This window comes from Ischnura elegans, chromosome 1, assembly GCF_921293095.1.
Source record: "Ischnura elegans chromosome 1, ioIscEleg1.1, whole genome shotgun sequence".
In the NCBI taxonomy this organism is placed as follows: domain Eukaryota; kingdom Metazoa; phylum Arthropoda; class Insecta; order Odonata; family Coenagrionidae; genus Ischnura; species Ischnura elegans.
Genome location: NC_060246.1, coordinates 135,660,220 through 135,685,410, shown reverse-complemented (window position 1 = coordinate 135,685,410; position 25,191 = coordinate 135,660,220). Strand labels below are relative to the sequence as shown.

The window sequence follows — 25,191 nt, the reverse complement described above, 5'->3', positions numbered from 1 at the left end:
AAAAACTTTGGTTATTCTACATTCAATAAAATTTTATGACAGACTAAACTGTTTATCATCAAGAGTGGAAATGAGAAGAACCGTCAAGAGAACGATAAAACACTCTTCATAGAGTAAGTTTTTACTGCAGTTACAATGAATGTTATTTTAATGAAATTTTTTCATACCAACCATAGCAATGGATTATACTATCATGGCTATAGGTTTTATACCATCGCAGAGTTTCACCTCCGAATTCGGACTGCTTCACGGTACCTACTTTAAATTGGATATTTGTTTTCAATTTCTCTCTGTGGCGTTGCATTTTTATCGATTTATCATACCATTTCATTTTTTCTGAGAAATTTCATTCGTAGCTTGTGAGAAACCTCCTCTATACTTCCCTGGAAATGAGTGATCATGTTGCAATTTCCTTAATGCCCGTGGGAGTTTGAATCGTGAACGAGGGAAGATTGATGGAGGAGGATGAATGCTGTTTTACGATCAACCTTTACTCAAAGTATTAACCGTGTACTGGGTCCAATTTCACGATTTGTGTTTACGATCCGCCGTCAAGCCGTAAACTTGCATCGGTGATCGCTATCCATATTCATTTATCCCCGTCTTCTCTATCAACTGTATAAGTCCAAAGTTTGGTACGTGCACAGTTAGGTATAAATCTTGTATTTTCGTGCATTGCGCTCGATTCAGGGTAAGAATAATGACAAATGACAAAATTCAAAAGGAGAAAAAACACGACTGCCATTGTTCTTGGGTATTTTAATTTCGGTCATGTACAATGCTTATCAATCGAATACCAAGTGAGCAAATAGCCCTAAATGCCAATTTTAAATGGTCGCAATGAATGCAGTTCATTTAACGGCCTGAAGTCATTCTCTCCTTTTTCTTGAATTGTAACACATTTAGGGAGATACTGTTGGAAATGCATGATTTTTTAAATATTTTTTAATCTAATTAGTGATTGTTTCTAGGATGGAACAAAATGAAAGTTTGCTGTGCTACGGAATCCGTGTACAATGTGCACAATGCATACGTTATCCTAAAAGTTATGCCTGCATTGACTGGCTTGCAAGACTGCGGCATGTCTGTAGGAGCATTTGATACTTCAGCTTTTTTTCAAGCAGAGTTCTCAAATGTATTAATGCAGCGTTTGGTGGTCCTAATATTGGCGCTTTCCTCTGAGAAAGCTTGTGATTGAGCATTTGTGTTTCATCCCCTACCTCCCCGTAGGCCTTCTCCGCCTCACTATGTCATCTACATCTTGAGGGGATTCATCTTCCGCATACGCTGGCTTGACCTTGGTGTTATAAATTAATTCAAGGTAATCATGTTCCTCCCTTAATGCCAACAATTGGGTCATTTTTGCGAGAATTTACATTTTGGGCGTTTCCTATGGTATGCCTTTTTATATGCATAATGCGGTTAGGTCGGAAATATTCTCCATATGAGCTAGGCAAACTGTATTTCTGGAGCCAAACATTACGCAAATTTAGCTAGAGGCGAAATAATTTTGAAGTTTGGAATACTAATTCCGGCAAATAAAGTAAAAAGGTATCGATTTGGTTAGAAATAATTTTTTTATTAATTTATATGGAATATATATTTTTATATAAGCATATTTTATTCGATTGGATGAGAATTTAAGTTGAAGTATTTTAGGATAACATATAATTTTTCTACATATTTCGTGCACTCATGTGACTATTCTAGCCTGAAAGCATAGGTATTTATTTTGTGTGAACTTTTATTTTGTTGGGAAATGATCATGAGTCGCTATACATTCATTTAATTTTCGCTGATATATTCATGTATTTTTCTTTAATTTCTATGTTTGAGGTTTTTGTTTTCGTAGAATGGAAGTAAAAGCTCAAAAATCATAAAATATAAAAATGACATGCATGACCACATAAGGAATTTCCAATCGAGAATAGACCAATTTTGCCATTCTAAATTTGCATTATCGACTCCAAAGTTTAAATTCTTAAGATCTCTTTTTAGGCCGATTATTGAAAGGAAACTCCCCATAAGTTAGGCTTTGTGTCAATGGTGAAGTAGGGTGGTCCACTGGAGATAATTCAACACACCCACCCGCCGTTGACTTACCTTCATCCTTGTCCGACCTCTTTTGAGTTTACTCTGCCCTTCCGTGAATAGCCGCTTACTGCAGAGGTTCCCGTCAATTCTTCTTCTTGCCCTCGGAGATGATAATATATATGAGTGAGGGCAGTGCGTGGGAATCGAGGCCTCCTCCTGGGAGGTCCATCGAAATCCTGCGAGGGTGACGTTGACTCAGCCTCCGAAATTTACGCGCGCAAAAGCAGTGATGCAATTGCTGAGACGCTGCGGCCTACGCGCTTCCGACTAGGGAAACCCATTACGGAAGAAGGCCGTTTCTTCCCACATATTGCCGTGGACCGTCAGCGCACACCGCCCATCATAAGATCACGGAAGGTTATTTCTTTCTTTGGTCTTACACGCGCTCTAAGGCGACGCATCGCCCCCTCTCAGCCGTTCATCCTTTGTCTTTTTTTCCTGACGTGTTCATCTTTTATTGCTTACGAATCTTCATATTTTTTGTGAATAGGATAGCCCCAATTTTTGTTAATTGGGTATATCCTTGCATCTTAAAATACATATGAGTCGTTTGGAAGCCAGGGGGTACAAGTGATTTTGTTCACAACAGAGTTAGGTCAAGTTAATTGCTAATAGAAATACACAAAAATTGGTTGCCCAGGGATACGAATGAGTCTCAGTTCGGTGCTGACATCGAGTGGAAAATCTAATGCACTATATCAAATGTTTAATTATCTCGTTAGTTTTCTATACCTAATTTCTGTACCTAACTGTGTATAGAAAAAAGAAATCACTTGTACCTCTTGGCTTCCAAACCACTCATATGAGAAAGTACGTCGGTTATATTCTATATTTGGAAATCTAATTTATATGCCCTGAAAAATTAAAGCTTTAGCTTAAATTTAAACCAATTGATGCGTCAGGAAAAAATACTTGTGGAGTGAGTGTGGTGCGACCGGTAAGTATAAGGATAAGTAGCAAGGAGCTATGAGAGGGCACAACAAACGCAAAGCTCTCCTTCAGTCTTATTCTTATGGCTCCCATAGTTTCATCTTTTAGAGTTCCTTTTCCACGGGTCCCACCCTTCGGTCGAAAATAAATTATAGCTTCATGAACCATTCATTCTTTCTTTTTACAATACTTCTCATCTAACACCCCAAACATTTCGTATTTCACTCTTGTACCACTACTATATGAATCCATTACAACGAACCAAGCCAGCAGCAGAGAGTTCTGCATACTAAACTACGGATTTCACCTTCGCGATATTATATTTTTACTCGTCATACAGGTACCCCGTTTTCTTTCTCTTTAGCAATTCAGTGGGCACTTATGGAAGTATATCGGCTCCTCGTGTTCCTCGGTGTCCAAAAAAAAAATTATTTTTTTCGTCCGGTCAACTGGGTGAGTGAAATTCGTTCAGCCGCCGTCTGACTCACCGTGGAGGAGTGTAGGCGGAGATTGATGTCTGCGAAAGGAGATTTTAGAGTGGGACCTCAGTCATCATGCTTCCTGCTGGGGTTGCAGCGAAACCAAAATTGGCAATGGAAATGGCAATGCCCTGACGTAGCGGGTATGACCCAAGCATTGCATGGAGTGTATTATCCTTTCTATAGATGATTCATGACGTTTCCTTGGCAGCTACTACCGCCGTTTCGATGCCATAAATTGTGCCCTGGCTTTCTTGCAATGTATTATTTTTGCGACCAGAACACATGCGATACGGCTTAGGGCATTTTCCGTTGTTTCTCTGGGGCTTATGTTGGATTTGAAATATGTGAATTTGGAAATATCTCACGCTATGAGGGAAAATTCTGTACCAAATGTGTGTAAGTGTATACTATTACTGATACCAAGTTTGAATATTGCATTATGGTTTATCCTAAATGGAGTCACTATCAGGACCAGTTTTTAATGCGTAGTTTCATTTTGCGGAGTATGGGAACCATATTGTCCAATTTCTTCAGTCGAGACCATTCGGTTTATTGACCGTTGTTTTGAACTAAATGACCATTCTACAACTTTCGATCCAGTTACAGCTGTATCATATTGCGGTTAAATCCAACCAGACATCATAAAATTAGCATTACATGAGAAGTTATCGCGGAATACCCACGTTTACTATGGACAGCTAGTGTTTCAATGACTTTTATGGTAATTTTAAAATCGATGGAGGAACTCGTTTCAAATAATGATTATTAATATGTAAAGGGAATTTTTTTACGAACTGCTGCGAGAAAAAATTGCTTAAACTGATTGAACTGTAAGTGAAAGCCTATAGTTCGATTCCCAGTTGAATTTAATTTTTCTAGTAGTATTTCATGCGTGGATTCTTGCGAACGATTTATCCCTTGAGATGAAATTAATTCAATTCAATATAAATTCTTCTAAAATAATTCAACTTTTTTGTTTTCGTTTCACTCAATTTGCATTGAAAGTCTTTTCAACTCTGCAAAATTTATATACTTCCTTATAAATATGGTTAATTATCAGTTCTCACTTTTCCTGAAAATGGAGTGCTTGCTACAGATCAGTGTCGGATCAGAATTCAGTGTCCGGATTTTAATCAGTTGAAAACTTTTCGTATCCGCATTCAAAAAACTCTTGTGATGTAATTATGAATTGAAGAAAGTCATAAGTGGATCCAGGAAAGGTACTGGTCCTTCCAGGTGACCCTCTTCACGCGCCATGTACGAGCCCTACCCTCACCAAATGTAACTATTCGTAGCGCCGAGTGAGTAACAAAAGTCAGGTCCTTGCATTCAAAGGTATAAATGCGAGGTGAAATCGATAAGAAATGCAACAAATTTTTTATCACGGCCAATTTTAGTTGAAAAACTTGGCATTTTTCGTGTAACATTTTTAAACATTCACGCTTCATCTCGTATAGTTGCATTGACTTCCAATATATGACCGTGCTGTACGGAGCTTTTAAAATGGTGTCTGTAACTGAGGTGCTTTCCTAAATGATTGAGTTTCTTTTGGCGGAAAACCAGGATATCTCAGAGATTCATAGGCACTTGTAGCATGTCTAAAATGATCTGTCATTGGACAAAAGCACAGTGAGCCGTTGGGCAACTCGTGGTTCATAATCGCCGCTACGGGGATGATGTTATTGATGCAGAATGATGTTGGCTCCGACATCGACCAGTGGATTGGTACCGTGTAGGCATACAGGCCCTCATTTGAAGGTTGAGTAGCATTGATTGGATATTCCGTTGAAAAATAGTTCTGAGTAGCTAAAAGATTGGGGAATAGAATGGTGAATTGGAATGCTTAATAGAACTATTCCTGTTTCAGAAACAAAGTGCCGCATTACTTATTGAACTCCGTCGTATCATATCTGTCGCCAAGGAAAATTTTTGCGCATGCCACTACCGAAAATTAAAATCTTTTCATACGCTGCTTGGCCCGAACCAATAATGCCGTACGTTTACATCAGCCAGAATTGTATCCATGTCCCTCCAAGAAATTTGTTTCTAACGTGAAAATAGAAAATGAACGACTATCTGTGCCTTGTAAATGAAAACTAAATGTCATGAATTGCGAGAAAATGGAACTAATAAAAATATTTTTAGCATATGCTAAACCATAACAGGTGTGAATTCATGGAGGTATCTAAGATTAATGATGTTATTGTGTGTTCTTTCACAATTTTTTTAGAAAAATAGATCATAACGTCATGATTATTTTTCATTCTAAAAAGAGTAATCACTGTAACATATGGCAATGGTTGCAGAAAAGTAAATCATGTTAAGGGCTGGTTGTACAGTGCATTAACCCATACGAGTAAACGTGTGAATGAATTACCGCGTGAATAAACGCAAAAAAGCACTGTGCAACCACCCAACTTATACAAATTCATGTACATAAAATATAACCTGTTATAATTTGTTTCATGTTACGTTCCAGCCCACCAAAATCGTTAGCTTCAAAAATTGACTTTTACATGCTAGTGTGCCGTGTAAATAGCCCTTACACGGGTCACCGACGGCAAAGAATGTGAATTGGTATTACCGCTTACTTATGCTATCGAAATTATTTACACATCCCGCTTTTATTTTACGGCATCATTTACCTTTGTGCGTGTCTGTGGTTTTTTTTTGCAGCTTTGGTGGAGAACCACGTGTTGGCGCACCCTGTGTGTCCCAGCACGATCATCGGCGAGCACAAGCTGAGGACTATCTCGGTGAAGGGCGGGAAGCTGAAGATGGAGTGCCACTCGCCGAGACGGGGAGGACACCGGGGAGAGATAACGATGCGAATCGTGGAGGGGCAGAAGCTGCCGAAAGAGTTCTCGCTCTCCAGCAACGGGCCCCTCTACATGGTGGGCAAGGTGGTGCTCCCGGACCGGGGTAGGTGATCAAAACACAAGTATGGGCGTACCCAGCGGGGAAAGGGGGGGCAACTGCCCCCCTAGAAGCGAAAATAAATTTAGTTCAAAACAAAATTTATGGGCAAATTTTCCTTTTGAAGAAAAATTATATTAGTGTTAGACATGGAACTACAAAAAAATCATCATTATATTTCAAGCGAGTAATTATAAAAACTAATTAATTGCTGCCATAATTTCCTTAAAATTTCGGCTTCGTTAACCTTATCTGTGCAAAAAAGTTACAACTTGAACGTCCACAGCTAGTTTTACCCCCCCCCCTCCTAGTTTTGATTATGGGTACGCCCATGAACAAAATGACTATTAACAGTCACATCTATTCAGATTTCCTCCTTCCTCTAACTACTATTCAAAATGTCTTACAAATTTTGATTCATTTTTTTTTATCCCTCATTCATCTTGCACCGTCTCCGTCGTAATTTCCCCCCTACTCCTCGTACCACCCTATGAAGTCAACCATTCTTTGTTATTTTCTTATAAATACTGCTCGAATATTATCTTGTTCATTGTTGGTTACGTTTAGCTTAATACAAGTCAATTGTTTTCTTTGCTATTGTGAGTCCTCTTTAATTGGTCTCGTACTGTTTTTGGACTGCATTGAATAAATAAACACGAATCCTTCTCATGGTAAAGAGATTAAATTTTATTGTGGAATTTAATATAATGAAAGCGCTTGTCTATTTCCTCACTTCTTCATTTCAACCGACCCAGGTTTCGGCACGTAATGCATAATTTTCAAAGGGACATGCTTTAAAATGATATTATGTCCGAAAACTGGGTCGATTAATATAAAGAAGTAGGGAAATAGACAAGCTCTTTCACTGTGTTATATGTAAAAGATTTCCATCGGATCATGCCGGAAACTGTATCTTTTATTGTGGAATATGAATCATTCAAACCCGAGAGAGCTGGTAAAATAAGTCGATCTATCCGTAATGTAGAAAAATATAATGTTGATTAAAGTTACTTAATTGCCACTACTCACGTCATATGAAATGAAGCACCCATTTATTTTATTTTAAATATTGATTAGCAACATTTTTGCGATAGAATGGGCATTCTGATTGGAGCATAGACCGGTAAAATTTGCAAATTAGACCAATTTTCCTACAATTCCAATTGCTAATTAATTCATACCACCTGAGCCCGGATCATTTCTAAAGCCATAATAAATGGTTTCATTTTTTTGTATCACTGGAAAAAAAGGCAAAAAAATTATATTGCGTGGTATTTTTTTTAAATTTAATGTGCTAGGATCTCGTTTTATGTTGGTGTTATAAAAGTTCAAAGGCTATCAAAAACAGTTATTATCTCTACTACCTCAGTACTGGGGTCGGATAATATTATGCCAAGTTCCTGGTACTTGTGTAGCGTCTAGTTGTGAACAATTGTTGCGTACTTCATTCGGTGGCTCATTACAGCGTACCTAACTATGGCCTATTGTTGAAAAGATAAAGTTTACTTGAATTAACGGGGAGAGTAGCCTTAAGCTGATTATTATCACAAACATTGCCGTCACTTGATTGAATATATATCCTTGAAATCCTCGCGAATAAAAATCTCTTCATATAGTTTCCCTTCATTTATATGGTTGAAAAATTTAATCACTCGTGTATTAATTCAGGCTTTAAGTTCTTTATGCCATTGTGCCAAACGAATCATTTTTTTCTTTCTTTTGTAAGCATATTTTTTTCCATTAATAATAGAATTTGTAATTTACTTTAATGATACGTGACACTATTTTTCTATTTCTATTATTTTGTATCGAGATAAATAACGCCTTTTGGCGTTCTTATTAATTTATATTATTTTTTCCATTAAATCCGATCACATTTGCGTCTTCTGTATTTTTATGTCACTGAAAAAGTTATTTAAATTTTATGTAGGTATTCCAGTCAGCGAATATCATCTCGTAACTTTTTTATACAACGCATTCCTCTTACAACATATTAATCCGACGATACTCATAGTCCAAAATGACTGAATGATTCAGGAATACTTGATATGATCTATTTGAAGTACGAACGCCGTTATCTGTTGTTTCATTCACCACTGAAAGGTACAGAGAATCCTATCTCAAATGTATATCTCAAAGATCCAATTTTAATGCTATTGTTTTATTTCAGCTAAGACGCTGATGCAGTTACTCGAACACGAAGACTTGAAAGAATTCCTGAAAACAATTCGATATGCAGGTCTCGATGACACCTTGGAGAACTTCGGAGATTTTACGATATTTGCTCCTTCGAATGAAGCGATGAAAGGTGAGCTTATATCATAGGTAACCTTATGGTGGTGAATATTTTAAAAGGTAATATAGCACCTTCACCTCCTTTTTTGGCTAAAGTAGAAACATATACAGGCATCTTTACCTGAAATTTTGTAGTTTTTGGTAACAAAATTCTTTTAATTTATTATCTTGTTGCGAAATAACTCGATTTTTGATTTGCTGGGCCTCGTGAAAAGAAGTGACAAGCAAAACGTCGCGCCCGGACAAATATATCCTATTTGGGTACGACTATCAGAGCTATAATACGCAATCCTTCAGATTTGTATGTAATTAAGCTACCACCATTTTGCTGAAAATACGTGTAAAAAAACATAGGGAAACGAAGTTTCGAAAAATATTAAATAATGACTCAAAACATGAAAGAAGTGATCAACGAAGTGTTTCGTCATACACGGCTCTAATTCTTTGATTTTCTCTTCGAAGCCGTTCCCAAGTCTACCCTGGAGGAAATGAGAAACAACAAAGCCAAAGCGAGGAAGTTCGTGATGTACCATGGAACTCCAGGCCGTCTGAAGACCGACCAGGTTGCTCATCAACAGGTGAGCTAGATTTGATACAAACGAGGATGCGATCGTAAACGCTGTATTGAAATCCAAAGTTGTAGATTTAGCATAAATATCGAAATTTCCATAGAAAAATGCAAAACAATCCATCTTTCGATCGAGTCTAAAGTACAAATTAACTGGTTCTAATGCCCTTTCATATTTCTATTTCGTGATAGACAGTAGTTTATTTGGTTTTTAAAATAGGCTTTTAGCGCTTATGGTGTAATCTATCGATATTTAACAAAATTGGCGAGTATGGCTGTCTCAAACTACGATGAAAGGGTCTATTTTCTTGAATAAGAATGTTTTTCGTCCATTTTTTTAAACGAGCACTATCTTTTTTCCCCGTTTATAATTATCAAGCCACATTCGGTGTCCTCTTGCCTCTCAAATTCCCTGTTTCTCTAAGTGCTGATGTCCCGGTAATTGGAATCTTGACTACGAATATTAATGAGAGATTCAAGATCCCCGATCAACTCATTTCCCACCCTTATCATCTAAAAATTCTAAATAGAAATGTGAACAAATTTATATGAATATGTATCACCGAAGAAAAACTCGAGAATTCCCGTAGAAAACTTTGATTTTCATCTGGAGGAGAGAAAGGATCGTATCATTACCAACAAGCATTTAATCTGTAGATCAAACCCCTTTCCTAAAAAAGTTTTTTTTCAAATATATACATTTCTTCTCGTTTTCTTTCTATCTATTGTAATTTTTTTTTTAATTCAGTATGCATCATCATTTTAAAGCGCACAAAAGAAAACAAATATTTTGGCCAAATATTGGTTCACGCCTTAAAAGTTATACCATCGTAAATCCTATATCATTTCGCTATCCCGTTATAATTTGATTTACTGATGAATGAGCCTCAAATAATGTTATTGATAACGAGTGATTGAGATGATTCAACGGTTCGCCTTCTTTGAATGGGTTAAATTGCTGCCGGCAAAAACTCCTAATCACCTAAGCATTTCGTTGCGGATTTCTCCTCTCTTTTGTCAGCGGTGAAGAGGTCAAGTTGTGTGCTCGAGCCGTCCCGCGCGCTTAATTCCGCCGTAATCCCTTCCTTTGAATGGTGAGTGGGCATTTTCGCCCGATGGCAACTCCTTTAACGATCCTCCGCTCGGCGTGGCCGGAGGGGGAGACTTCAACGCGTGAAGTAATATTCTTTCCCCGCCATCATCCTCCCCTATCGCCTTTTAACCTCCCCGATAGATGTCGCGCCCATTTTTCCGTCAACTTGCCTTCAAAGGCGCACACTTTTGTCACCGATTCATCGCCGTTCACGTCGGAGCGACAGGGAACAACTTTGGGTGCGCAATCACGTCGAGCGGTCAAAGGAAATTCTTTCGGTAGCCACGCAAGTTGTGATTTATTGCCAAATGAGCCGGCTGGATGATGTGCGTTTGATAGACTTGACAAGAGAGCCCCGTGTCTCAAGCGATTCTTACGACTACCACTCTTCGTCAACGGTGGGTGCCTGATGAAATCACCGTGCCTGGAAGGAATCTCCGTATCAGTCGTTCGTTGGCAGGTTCAATATGTTCTCATTATACTGCGTAAATTGCTTCCTGTGCGAGCCATATTATAGATACAACCGTTCATCGCCTAACTGGGGAGAAATATATTTATGGCATAGGTAAAATTGTTGTAAAATATAGTTATCTTTAAATGCTTGCGGGCTTCTTTTTACCTATTCTTTCTGTGGGTATTATCATCATTTCCGTGTCCGGAATCTACAATTCCGGGAAGCTAATTCCTTTGATGGGGATCAATTATGGTTAGCCATGAAAAGTAAACGTAGTACCTATCGTTGGCAGAAAATTCTGGTATTTCGCATTAATATTTTTCCTGTATCAAGATAATGCTATGGCTAATGCTATGGCTTGATAGTTAATCGGTTATTCCTATCCATCAAAATATCTAACATTAGGTAATCACATTCAGCTAATAACTAATTTTATCATTCGTTCTCGTCGTAAAAGGAATGACGTAGAAAATACATTTACGCTATTAAAATTCTTAGTCCTGAGAAACGGCTCTTATCACTTGAAAAATTATGCACGCATATTTATTTACTGCAATAACTGTAACTTTAGTTGCAATAATTAGCTACGTAAATTACTTCATTGCTTTGCACGAAAGAATTATCAAATCTGTAAATGAAAATGGGAATCGATACCATTATATATTACTTTCCTTGTCTTTAATTAGGTACTCATTCGATTTTCATAAAGGAACTCAATGATTCCATTTCTTTTTCTACCTTGCTGAAACGTGTGGTTTTAACAGGGACCTCTGCTCATCATAGGCCATAATCAATTTAATCAAAGAGAAATTCTTTTATTATGATAGTGTTAATGAAACAATTACCTGTATTATTATGTGATTTGTTGATGATGCACTTCTTGTATTCTCGAACTCAGAACTATTTTCTGGAGGGAATATTTACTTATGCCCTAAGTAATGCTCATTGGTAGCACTTTAGAGCAGTTTTCCGCGTTTTTTCCGGCCAGTATCAATGATTATGACATTCCCATATATGTTTATTTACATATGTCCAACCATATGTCATTTTTATCTTACTACGTTTATCTTGTTATTTACTTTCCTTTGTAGCCGAAGCCAAAAGGATAGTGATGTCAACTAATTTATGACAAGTTGCGTAGCAATCAAAAATCATTGTAAACCCCTCCGCTTCGAACCTATTGCTATTTGTCCACGATTCGATGGTTGACATGAAAGATTAACCTACAGGTGTGACTCTAATCCTTCACCTAAGCCGCAGTGGTCTCGGAAGCTGCATTCATAATGAACCCGGCACTCTGAATAAATTTAGTGATCAGCAGGAATTACAGCAAGCGAAATGGAGGTTCCCTGCTGTCACCGATGAAATATGCTGACGGTGAAGATCTCAGACAGGCGATAAATGATAGTTGATGACCGCAGGAAGTGTTAAAAAAGCAATTCCTCGAAATGAAAGATGTTGGAAGAAGTCATCCACAAAAGGCAAAGTCACGGTTCATGTTTATACCCGTACCGTATCCAGTACTTAACTGTCTACCTTCAGTACCGCAATTTATCAACGTACGCCATTGAAACTAATCTATCAGAATACTGACCTACCGTTCTTTCACCTTTTGTATTTTACACACACAAGTGCAAGGAAATAGTATAAAATTCGTTATATGTGGTCCCATCTTTCAGAATGGAAGTGCTGGATTACCTTATGAGTAGAGATGCGTGAAAATCGTAAATGCGATATAGATGCGATGTGCGCAAATAAATGCGACATAGATGCGATGACTGGACTTTTATATTATATTTACGCAAATTTGCCTTTTCGACGGCAAAATTCGTACATTTTGTGCCGAGCGCAGTTTAAATGCTCCGCCGACACCCACCGCTTAAAACATGTGAGCGACTGGCCAGCTGCTAGTTGGCTGGGACTCTACATGGCCGCGAACTACAAGTGGGCGCGGGCAAGCTACACCTCCGCCACTATATGTCTTATTCCTTAATTTATTATTGTTCTACTACATAATTATTTAAAATATTCTGTATTTTGTCATATAACTGTGTTTCACTACATTTCATCGTCATCTACCTCATTATGAAAATAAAAAATAGACGCCACAAAATGCGATAAACTGTTATTGAAAGTGCGGTAAAATAAAAATGAAAGTGCGATTTTCACGTATCTCTACTAATGAGTAATTGGCTTAAGATGTGTTAACAAAGGGACGGTAGCGATTGGATATTTATTGCCCTGAGAGCTAAGCTCTCCCGCAAAAATCTTCTTGCGTGATATTTGGCTATTTGAAAAAGTGAAATCAGTACGTATCAAATTTATGAATGAACGAAACCATCCCAGTAAAATTAAGTGAAGAGTATGATAGCTCCTCAAAATTTGGATAAAAAATAATGCGTGTTTTCCCTACCACAAATCATAATCAAGCTCTATTTAGTAATAATATTATATTTGGTGATGCTTGCTTAAATAGTCTGATGGTGTGATCAAAGTGAAATTCTTAGAATGGAGCTAATAAGGAAGGTTTAGCAGCCTGTCAGCGGGCATATGGCACAAAAGGCCACACTGAGGAAACCCACGGGAACGATATCTTTGAATCTTAGTTACAAAGGTATAGAATTATTGTGTGCATAATTAGCTAGTAAGCTGACGAAAAAATTAAACAGACGTAACTCTATCGCTTATCCGTAACCAAAATCGTTCATCATGTAACAATAAAATCTCGAAAAGGGAAAAGCAAGTATTATATATTTCATTGAAGAAGTAATTTGTCACGGAAAAAGATCTGTCTTTCGGAAATGATGTTTCCTCTCAATTACTTTCAGCTGAGTCCAGGCGTATTATTGTTTGATAATAAATGAGCTTCTCACTGAGTCCTCCCCAAAAGGTATGATGGCATCCTCTACTCTGGAAGACTCGCGGATGTCAGAGAAAAAGGCTTAACATGTCCTTGACCTTCGAAAATGAACATACAGCGCCTATATCCACGCTAATCTCTGGGAAGCATATGATTTTGCAACGATCCTTCGAGTGGATCGATCGAAAGCCATTCCCTAAATACCAAGGTGAGAATGGCTGTCGCCGCGGGCGTACGTATGCATATGCACATTTCTCGAAAGTTCCGCGTGAAAGCCTTTCTGGGCAACTGCCTTAGGAGAAAGAGTCACAATCAAGGTAATTTTCGTAAGGTTCTCTAAGCCTTGAATTTCCCGCCCGATACGAATCGACCTAACAAGGGGAGTGTCCGACACCCGGGTCTCAGAATTCAAACAAATATTGCAGTGCTATTGTCCATCGGGTGATGTCTCAAATCACCTACCATATGGGGTTAATTAACCAATATTGAAAGCAAAAAACGGATTTAAACATTTGTAGGTGAAACATATTCCCTTCAGAATGAGATAAAGTTATGTATTACGTGGTCCAGTGGTTACAATGTTCGAATACTATGTCAAAGTACCATGATAGAGAAAAATAATAGTGAATATAAGGCTTCTGCATTAGAAAAATTAGATATATATGGTGTAAAAAAGTCTCGGAAAAGAGACTCGATCTTAGTACATTGGCATAGTGCGAGGGTTCCCCGGGAAGTAATGCATCACAATTTTTTTTCTCAGCCGACAACAATGGCGCAAATTTGAAACGTGAATTATGCATTATCTGAAGTTTCATGGGTGCCCGTGCAAAATTTCTGGCTCCTACGACATATGGAGTAGCAGCAGGACCGTTTTGAAATGGCGTCTGTAAGTGATGTACGTTGCAAGCAGCGAGCCGTCATCGAATTTCTCACTGCAGAAAAATTAACTGTAAGGAATATTCAAAAACTTTGTGCACAGTCTGCGGAGTACCTGCTGTCAATAGGAGTAAGGTTAGTCGCTCGGCTTGGAGGACGAGGGTATCTGAAGGCGGTTCGCCCGTGGAAACAATCAGTCAATTAGGGCTCAGGTGCATTTTAAGAAGAATATTTTATGTCAAAAATGAAATCCTAATTTATCAGAGTTTTTCTTCGCTCTTTTCATAGGAGTGGGATCTTTTCTTTACTGAGGCCATAACCGATGATAACTGAATGTAGATAGTACAAGGAACTGTGAAACCTCACTATCAAATTAAAAATCAAACTTTTGTATTTTATAGCAAAAAATCTGTAATTATGATCTGTTTCAGTTATGGTTTACATGTACAAAATGTTTTATTCCAAGCTTCCTTAGCCCTCAAGATTCCAGTAATTAAATTTACAATTTTAATTCCTGTGTTTAAGGTAAAATATTTATTGAAAAAAGGAGAGAGTATAAGGGAAGGGGAAAAGTTAACCGAGAAAATGAAAAATAAAATTTTTATCAGTGCTAACATTGATGCGACACGTAATAACTCGATTGCAGAGGGTAGAATATCAAGGAAGAAGAGGGGCGATAAGACTAAAGCGCATCCTAAGCGTTGAGTGGTTCGCCCATGTAAGCAAGCCTTGTGTTGAGAGCGAGGAATGCACGCACACACGACACGAGGGCGTTCCCTTGTCAGCGGAATGCACTTTGCTGTGTAGTGTAAGTACGTTCTACCTCAGTGTGTCTCGATCGCCACCTTTGTCTCGCCTCAACCGCAAAACGAGTAGCCCACCCTTGCGAGCCTCAGGTAAGCATCGCATCGGTGGCATAAGCAGATAAGAGCGAGAGTCCCTTCGCGTACTACTAGCCGCCCGGAGGAAGAGTTTCTGGAGAGCTTTCCTTGTGTACGCTATGTTTAGTGACACTTTACACGCTTAAACCACTGGCAGTCTTCCAAGCGATTATTGATTAATAATAACCTTAAATGTGTGGTTGGCATTGGTCATAACGTGAGTGGCTACTCATCTGTCGGTCATCTCTGGAACGGGGGGCTAAATTGCTTTGAGCTTCTTCAAAAACTCGCCATTCTGACACTAAACACCAGCGTTACTATCTTGATTGGTATCTTATCTTTTAATGTAGCACCGAGGGGTTGAAGTCAATCTCTGTTTTACGCATCCCGATTTGGTATACTTACATGGCTGTATCCGAAATCATTAGCATTTCCAAACCCCTTGAATGAAAATTGTTCAAATGACGTGAACAAATTTCAAAATTAGATGTTCAAACTATTTGATTGCAGGTACCTACTATTTTCGGTCTTCGGACGGAAAAGGAGTGTTTCTCAATCACATTTTGAGTTTTTCATAGTGATTTAAGTAGCGTTTGACTAAGTGATAGGAGAGATTTCCCATTTTCGTCGCCTCTAACGATGATCACTCGAAGGAAAAGTCTCCCAAACCACAACTAATCAACGTGTTTCTATTTAGCTCATCCTCGATCATGCTCTCGACAGGGATGCCGACTTACAAAAAATATTGGGGCGGCCCAAACCGGGGATCTTGCCCCTGGAAATTTTATAAGTAGTGAGTTTTAAGTTTTTTAAGCATTTTAAAAGAGTTATAGGATCAACAATAGAACCCTGATAACTCGAATCTCGATATCTGGAGACTCCGGGGAAAATCGACCAGCCGGACTCATTTTTTCCTCACAGACACAACGAATTTTTGAGGGGGCTCGGGCCACCTCAGGCCCCATGGAGTCGGCGCCACTGGTTCTCGAAGAGATGATATACACTTCACCATGGACGCAGTTGGTCCCAACACCTAACCGAACCAATGACGTGGCATTATTTATGTTGTCACCTGAGGATCCCTTTCGTGAAATGGTTTTGGGGTGATCGAGAGGTTGCGTATGCACACGACTGATTGGGCTTGTGGCTTTAGTGACCCAGGCCAAGCCCCCATAACTCTTTACAAAAACTTTTTGCTGTTTGGATCAATATTTTCCCCCGCCAATTATACATTTTTTTAACTCGATGGCGGCGGCGCTTAAGTCTTCGTCTGCCGAACAAAATAACGCGGGTTCAATTCCCGCGTGGGTAGGTTACCATTATCGTGAGTAGGACATGGATGACGGTGTACGATTTATTGTTAACTTGTTGAAAAACCAAGATGTGAATGGCCGATATAGTGGTGTTTTTGGTAGTATGGTAAATAAAAAAAACATAATTAATGCATCTAATTCAAACAGATGTCATCCAGCATGTGCAAATGTGCGGAATTCTACAGAGAAAAATCATTCGCCTTGGCCGGGGTTCGAATCCGGATCCCTCGATTTCTGACCGAGTACTTAAGCCATTTAAGCCACCGAGGCATCAATCTGAGTTCGACACCCGGTAAAGGCGAATGATTTTTCCTCAGGAATTTCGCACTTCTGTAAGCCTTATGGCTGATGGGAGAAACGTCTACTGTAATATTCGGTTTTAAAGCATCTACCCCTCGGAGGCTACTTCTCCTCAATGCATGATATAGTTATGTAAATTCAAGAGCAGTTTGTATTCCGACGAGGTTAATCATATCATACTAACGCCAACATACTACGGTATATCATATCATAAAAATTAAATTAGAGAGATACTGTAGAACAAATAGGTTCATAATGTCGTTTTTACATGATCGATAATAGACTATAACGGCAGTGTTGGGACTCACTTATAGGTTAGTTGACTTGTAGTGTAGCGTACTACCTTATGTGATCCTTAATGTATGTTTCTGAATTTATTTTTTTACAACATGTTTTGCATGTTCCAGCTTCATGGGCAGGTTGCCTTCATGATTAGTTGGAAAGTTTTGTCTTTGCATAAATGTGGAAAAATAATTTGCTTAACATTTGCTTAACATTAACAATGCGTAACATTTTTATTACTGTGTTGTGTGCGTGTTGGAATCCTCTTCCAATCTGCTTGCTGGTGATTGATCACCCTTGCGAAACACCCTAGAGGTGGCTCGCAGGGTATCATGTAGATGTAGATATATCAATAGTGTATTTCTTCTACAGGTGGTGATGTCGCTGGACGAGGAGAATCCGTTGCGGCTGCAGGTTCTGCGCAAGGCGGTGGGCGTCGAGAACGCGCTGATTAACAAGGGCAACCTGGAAGGCCTCAATGGAGTGCTGCACGTCATCAGCCGACCCCTGTTCCCCTCCAACGAAACCGCCGGAGACCTGCTGCGCAACAATGGGAATTTCAGGTGGGCTCCTCCCTCACTACCTCACCACGTGTCGGTGTAATCATTTTCCTGACCAACCCAAATCTAAGACATTTTTAGGCTTAATCTCCCCCTGAATGCATTCTCAAATTTAGAAGATTCTGGTATATTTTTCCGTCTAGGTGATGTCTATATATTTACTCCTAATATGATGCTAGCAAGAAGGGATTTATTCGCATTAAGACGAATAATTTTTATTAATTGCTAAAAATTTTTCCCTCAATTTTTGTCAGTATTAATGAACTTTTGGTGTTACCGGCGTCATGACTTTAAATGGCCAACGTTTCCTCTCCCATGGCGGAGACTTCGTCCTGGCTAATGACACTCAGGCCATTTGCACAGATGAGTTCTCTAGCATAGGAAAGAAAACGTTAGTCATTTAACGTCCTGACGCGGGTAACTGCCAAAATCCAATAATATTGACAATTTTTATAAAATTTATGGAATATTTGAACGAGTCCCTTTTAAGGTTTTCCGCGCAATTGTTGACATTTCTTCAGATGAGACCAAATTATTCACACACATGATGGTCAAAGAATACACTTAAAGCGCTATAAATTTGGTCACATACTCGAAGGAGTATCAAAATTGTCTGATATACTAAATATATTGTGAATTCAGACATTTCTAGTTGCTTCTACCTTGGCAGCTGATTTTATTTAACAATTAATTGGCAAGGTTTTATAAGAGACAACGACAGATTTCTTTGACTGAAAAAATCTTAATTTGGCATTTCATACCAGTAAATTGGCAGGCCCTGGTAGCGTAACCTATGTGATTATTGTGAAATAATATTAATTAACATATTATATTTCAGCGTGTGTATTAAAAGTTTATAAATCAAAATTGCCGAAGAAAATGATTTTACTGTTGATTATATTTGACTTTTAGGTCCAATTTCGGAAATTTCAAATTCTGGTTAAATTTATTTATTCAATGGTGTAAAATGTATGGCTTTAATTCTTTTTGGTTGTGTAATTTATTTAGTTGGATAGATATAGTGCAATTCTGGTTCCAAACCTGAGATGAACGTCCTTCATTTTTCTTTCTTTAGTATTGCCTCATCTTTTTAATTCTTCTCTTGTTGGTACGAATTAAGATGTGTCTCTATCTCAGCCTATCCTAAAAATTCCTTGCTTCGGGATGGACGCAAATTTAGTTAGGAATTGTGTGGAATTCCGTACACCTCCTTTTCTGCCGCCCATCTTCCCAAGGCGTTTGCCGCCACGCTAACTTGTTACGCAAACATATCGTCTCCGAAAACATGAGACGATACGAAATGTTTTCCTCTACCCAGTCTTTTCGGTGTTTTCACAATGATCCAAAGTGACAGTTGTGATTCTCGTAATATTAAATGTTCGCGTCAAACATTGAAAAATGAATCAAACCTTATGCTTTAATTTACCGTTCTTAGCGTCGAAGCCATCTAGCACAGATTCGGGTTTTGCGCTCATTGGTCTATCCCACTGATGTGCATCACCATTTTGAAAATTTTCACCGGAAATTTCCTCGGTACCGATAATGAAGCCAAGTGCCTTGAGCTTATATTGCCACAGTACAGAGCACTGTAATCTCTAGGCTCTGTAAGTCCCATTCTCATGCCAACTTCACTGAGCTTCATGGTGATGGGAGATATGCCATGTACGGTTCATCGAAATTGGCTGGAGAGGAAGAGCTGGAAAGATGTTACCTCGGTGAACCTCCCTCTATAGTTCAAACCGTTCTTGAAGATAAATTTGTGGTGCGTAAATTTGTGAGACATTCGTGGCGTAAAATCGTTAACCTTAACCCTTTCGCAGGTAATTTGATGACGTCACGAACTTTTGCCGTGCGTATCAATGCGTTTCACCTTCTCCTTGGCCTCACTTATCTTCCCCACTTGGGTCGATGCTGTTTACCCTTATGTGAGCTATTTCATACATGTATAAAATGTTCTCGAGAGTTCTCTAAAAGAGTCGAAACTCAAATGACGTCATCAACTCATGAAAAGTGACGGCAAAGTTCGGATTATTTCACTGCAAAGTTATGAGCGAATGGCTGATGGAAGAAGATATTTATTTCGACAAATATTTCTCTTCCACCCATTGGCGGATTAAGGGAGGTCACAGGGGTCATCCCTCCTCCAAATTTATTAAAACATTTTTTTTCTAGTTTTATAGTTTCTGTATCCCTGTCCTCGTATCCTGTATTTACTAATGGGAGAGTACGTGCAAATGCATGGCTACAAATCTCAGACGTGAGAGAAGTTTGAGTTGCATTTATCGCAGAGCGTAGTTCTCCCTATTGAAAAAAAACTCAAAAATAAAATTAGCCGTGCCTCTAAGCTCTCTCGGGGAATATTCCTTACTCCCCGAACCCAAGTCAAGACCCCCCCAATTTTGATGCTGAATCCGCCCCTGCTTCAACCTACCGAATTCTAATTAATGAATTGGTATTAACGGCCCCCATTTTACTTTTGTTGTCCCCGAATCCAACGCTCATCTTTCTGCTTTCTCACCATTCTCGCGGCAGCATTTTCCTCGAGGCTGTTGGGCGAGTGATGGAGACGATACCCAACGCCTTGGAGTTGGAACCAACGCCTCCGTTGACGTCCACCACGACCACCACTACCACCACCACCGAGCCCACCACCATGCGGCACCACCGGCGGCCCAACACCACTCCCTTCCCCCCACAGGCGAACACGTTCCCCGCTCACCTGCAACACCGCGGAGGGAGCAGTGCCTGGGAATCCAGCAGTTCCACGCTCCACCAGCAGGGCGGGCACCGCGGAGGCGGCGGAGGCGTTAGCGGTGGCAGTTCATCGAGGGAATGGGAGCAGGGCGGCTCTTCTGGAGGCAATCGGCAGGGAGGTCACCGCGGTGGCGGTTTCGCCGCGTCCCGGGAGTGGGATAAGGAAAAGCCGGGGTTCAATCGCAAGAAAACCCACCGCGGAGGAATTTCCGTGACGACTGTCGAGTCCGGCAACCCTTGGAACAATCGGCACACGAGCGGTCACCAACACAGGGGCGGAGGTGGCGTCACGGCAGAGCTCGAAGGCGGAAGGGTGGGACACCATCGTCAAGGGTGAGAGTTACTAGATCTCCTGAGATAAATCTGACGTGGTAAAGCGTTACTTTGTGGAGTTAAGTGACCATAACCATGGTTAAGAAAGACATTGAACTCTTCCAAATCGTTTTTTTTTTTTCGAGATTTCAATCGCGTTCCATCTCATTATTAAGAGGTGATTTGAAGATGACGGGAAACCGTTGAAATTGATTAATATCGTAAATTTAATAAGTGTGTGAGAGCAGTTTAGAGTCATTCATTATTTTCGGCTTTAGCCGTACATATCCTGCTTTTTGAAAGCCAAAAATGGTGTCACAAGGTCTCAACAGTGATTTCGTATTTCTGATAATGCTCACAAATCATAAATGTCTGATTAATTGTTTCATTTGTTAAAGCATGAACTTGCATGTGCCTGTTTAGCCAACCACGTTGTATCAGTTCATGAAAGGTAAATGCATGCAATTCAGGTAAACAGTAATTTTTAATTGAATTTGATATATTAATTGATACTAAGTATTTTCAACAAATACTATTTTGATGAGCCAAAAATGGCTCTTTGAAAACTTATTGGAATTATCTGAATGACGCACTATGTGAATATGCTCCCATTCAGAAATTTTTATCAAAATGTGAGGCCCTGATGGTCAATCGTTCTTTTAAATTAGTGAGACCCAGTTCTAATTCGGTTTATGCATTCGTACATTTCCTTTTCGGTCCACCAAGAACTTTAAGGCATTAATACATTTACTCCTACGTTTTTTGTATATATTGCGACCTGGCCTAAGCATACTGCAGTTGATGCACAATCTTTGCTTCCCAGTCCAAATTTCTCCGATGAGTGAGCTGAACTCTTTCTTTACCTCACTTCGCGGCGGCGCGGTGCCTCCCGAGGTGAATTGGTGAATAAGTTAATACCTAGTTCTTGTCCGCGGCCCCCGTTGTGGTATCCTCTTGGCTTCCCTGGGCTTCCACTCAATGCCTCCTCGAATACTGCATTGTTTTTACGATCGCACAGTCAGTTCGATTGTTCATCGCCAACGCGCAGTGGCGTAGCCAGGGGGGGAACCCCCGAAATATAAAAACAGAATTATTTTCCTTCATACAAGAAATCAAAATATTGAAAAAATGATTTTACAAAACATTTTCTTAGCAAATGAAGTACTTCGATTATGAAAAGTGTTAAAATTAGTTTAAAACCCTCTAGCTAGTAACCTGTTTTTCAAAAATTTTCCCCCCTGGTTTTGTACCCCCCCGAACGAAATTCCTGGCCACGCCACTGCCAACGCGTCCCCACCTCCAGGAGGTTAGAATAAACGTCTGTGGGAATTACGCATTACTTCCAAAAATCTCTAATACCAATTTTTGATCGCCCCAGCCAAGGGAGTTCGCACCGCGGCGGCGCGGCGGCCGTCACCTACGGTGGGGCCCCCAACGGTGCCGAAGGCGGATCCACCGGAGAGTGGGCGGAGGGGAGCGTCGGGCACCACCACCACCAAGGTCTGCACCACTCTGGTCACCACGGGAGCGGAGGAGCGGGACTGACCAACTACACGTTCAACACCTTCCACCCCATGTCCTCTTACTTCAACAACTCGTCGAGTTTCAGTCACCACAGGGCCGCCGCTTCTTGGTGGTCCTCGTGGTACTCCTTCTCCTCCTCCTCTTCGTCCTCCTCCTCTTCCTCATCCTCATCGTCCACGTACGGTTCCAACACTACTTCCTCTACGTCCTCCTCCACTTCCTCCTTCGCCGCGGCGGGTGGCGGGGCTACAGCGGCCTCCTTCCTTCAATCCTCGTCGGACTCTCCGGATGTGCCGCTGCATCCGGCATCCATCACTCTCTTCGTGCCCACCAATGAAGCCTTCCACAGGCTAGGGCAGGAGAGGCTGAGGAAGATGATGGACGACATTCCGTACTTAACCAAGGTATTCAAAGTTTGATCAATCACCGCCACTAGCTACTACTAGTGAGCTATTGAATAACTCCAAGTCAATTTAGATACGAAGATCTAATATTTTACGATTTAACTGGCACCCAGATATTCCTAGATTTAGCCATTCAAAGTCATCGGAAGAGTACCAAAGATTTGTCAGCGAGTCTTCTCGACAGTAATATTAAGCCTATCCCGGTGAAAGAACCGAGGCTATCTGGCTCTAAGTCTCCTTGGATAAAATTCATATTTCTTTCTATGGAGTAAACAATTCATGAACACATAAATATTCAAGGTAGACCCTACTCATGCCTGGATGTAATGTTGCCCAAACTTATGAAATGAGAATACCTAGATATGAAGATCCACTATCGTCATACTTTTCAATATTTATTATCTATTAAGGACAACATGGTAACTAACTCAACGCCCTGGCCAACAGATAATTTTAAGGGTTTCAAGCAACCCAAATATTTTCAGCCGGTATAATCGTGAGTGCATTCAATACAAATGAACCACCCCTTTTGGTGTACATACCCCCTTAAAAAATTCTGCCCGCTGCGTTGACAATGTTTCAAAAATGGTAACAAATGTTCCCTAATCTGACGCTTAGTTATGTTAGAGCTGGATTTGATAGCGGGTTTGGTTTGCACCACAGAGAGGACGCACATTGATTTTTTAGCTGTTTCTAATTTGGGAAAACGTACTATAAAGTAAAATTCCAAAAATATATTTCAATCGTGCTGCCAAATTTGGAGCAATCGCCCCACGGTTACGCTACGTATATGGGAAAAATATTAAAACTTAAAGCGGTAGAGATCCCATTCTATCGTTTCAAAGTTACTACCGAAGTTTGAGCCAAACTTCTTCCAAGTTTGAATTGGTCCTAATTCCGAGCCAGTTGAATCATTGCTCTGGGGGTTTACGTTAACTTACCTGGTGGTGTTTCCTTTTCTTGACGCTGACGATGAGGGTTTTATATTCGCCTATCTTATTGTAGTGGACGTTTATTAATTGCATGTTTGTCTATAAAAAAATTTATGGAAGGTATTTTATGTCAAAATATACCCTATCTTGTATCACCTACATAGGACTACACAGGACAGGCATACAATATTTTAATCATTACCGCAGAACAGTTTGAATTTGGATTTTGTCATTTTTCATGAAAGCTCGAAAATAATAGACATAAGAATTTTCAAATTCAAATTTTCATCAAATTCAAGTTTTTTTCATTCTTCTACTTTAATTCTTTTCTTTGAATTCGCAAAGTACATGAGTAGCGAATCTATGTTATTTTTTTATTTTATTACTTTCGCTACACCAACTGAACAGTAGTAATAGCGATTTAATAATTCTTGGAGCATAGGTCAAATGTATATGATGCAAAAAAGTTGTTAGCCTACGTTTCAGTTTATTTAAAACCTTCATCAGGGCTTTTTTGTTATCTTATATTTATTTATAAACAAATATGTGCAAAACTAAGCCCTGATGAAGGTTTTAAATGAACTGAAACGTAGGCTAACAACTTTTTTGCATTATAAATGACCTATGCTCCAAGAATTATTTAATCATTGATTAAATGAGGTCAAGATAAGAGGAAAAAGAATACACATTTGTCGTAATTAAAAACTTAGATCGCCTGTGTGTGCACCCCATAACTTGAACCCTGTTTTTAGATTTATTTCGTTTGAATTATAAGTACGTTTCTAAGATATGTCTATCGTTTTTTTCTCGTTTTCCCTTCAGACCATCAAGAACCATGTCTCTCAGAGCATGATGTGCTCCGATTCCTTCCGTCCGGGACTCCACTACAACGTGAGAACGGGTCAAGATTCCCTGGACGTCATTAGGAAAGGGAAGAAAATAAAGGTAAGCTGGAGTCTCTGGCAAGCGAGTTGTATTTGCACTGTGGCGATATGCTTTATTTCTGTCTAGACAGCGCAATGATTGTGGAGTGGGGTTTTTATATGCATTTCGATACAAGTTCTACTATAGTTGGGTAGTTTTTTTTTACTTTACACTTCAATTTTTTCGAGTCGACATCGAATGATTTCAGACATTCATCATATTGTAAATTATGCTCGATTTTTTAAATTAAAAAGTGTAATCTTTAAGCGTAAGCGTAACATCTCCAAGCGTAATTTTTCCATCTTTTTAGTACCAAAATACATTTTATAAGATAGAAGATAATTTATAGAAAAAAGCGAAGAATGATGTGGTACTTTCCATGCAAATTAATTGGCTGAGATTCTCTTTCCAAACGGACAAGAGAGTCGATCATGTGA

The 25,191-nt window shown here is 39.5% G+C and overlaps 1 protein-coding gene across 1 annotated transcript in view; it reads left to right on the top strand.

Annotated features, from left to right (window-relative positions):
• The window catches only part of LOC124170557 (transforming growth factor-beta-induced protein ig-h3-like), a 244,036-nt gene that overhangs the window by 217,705 nt on the left and 1,140 nt on the right, over positions 1-25,191 (top strand). The window contains exons 8-14 of the mRNA XM_046549356.1: positions 6,183-6,428; positions 8,593-8,730; positions 9,180-9,295; positions 17,717-17,907; positions 20,437-20,991; positions 22,349-22,898; positions 24,653-24,775. Coding sequence (XP_046405312.1) covers positions 6,183-6,428; positions 8,593-8,730; positions 9,180-9,295; positions 17,717-17,907; positions 20,437-20,991; positions 22,349-22,898; positions 24,653-24,775 — 1,919 coding nt within the window. The remainder of the gene's footprint in view (positions 1-6,182; positions 6,429-8,592; positions 8,731-9,179; positions 9,296-17,716; positions 17,908-20,436; positions 20,992-22,348; positions 22,899-24,652; positions 24,776-25,191) is intronic.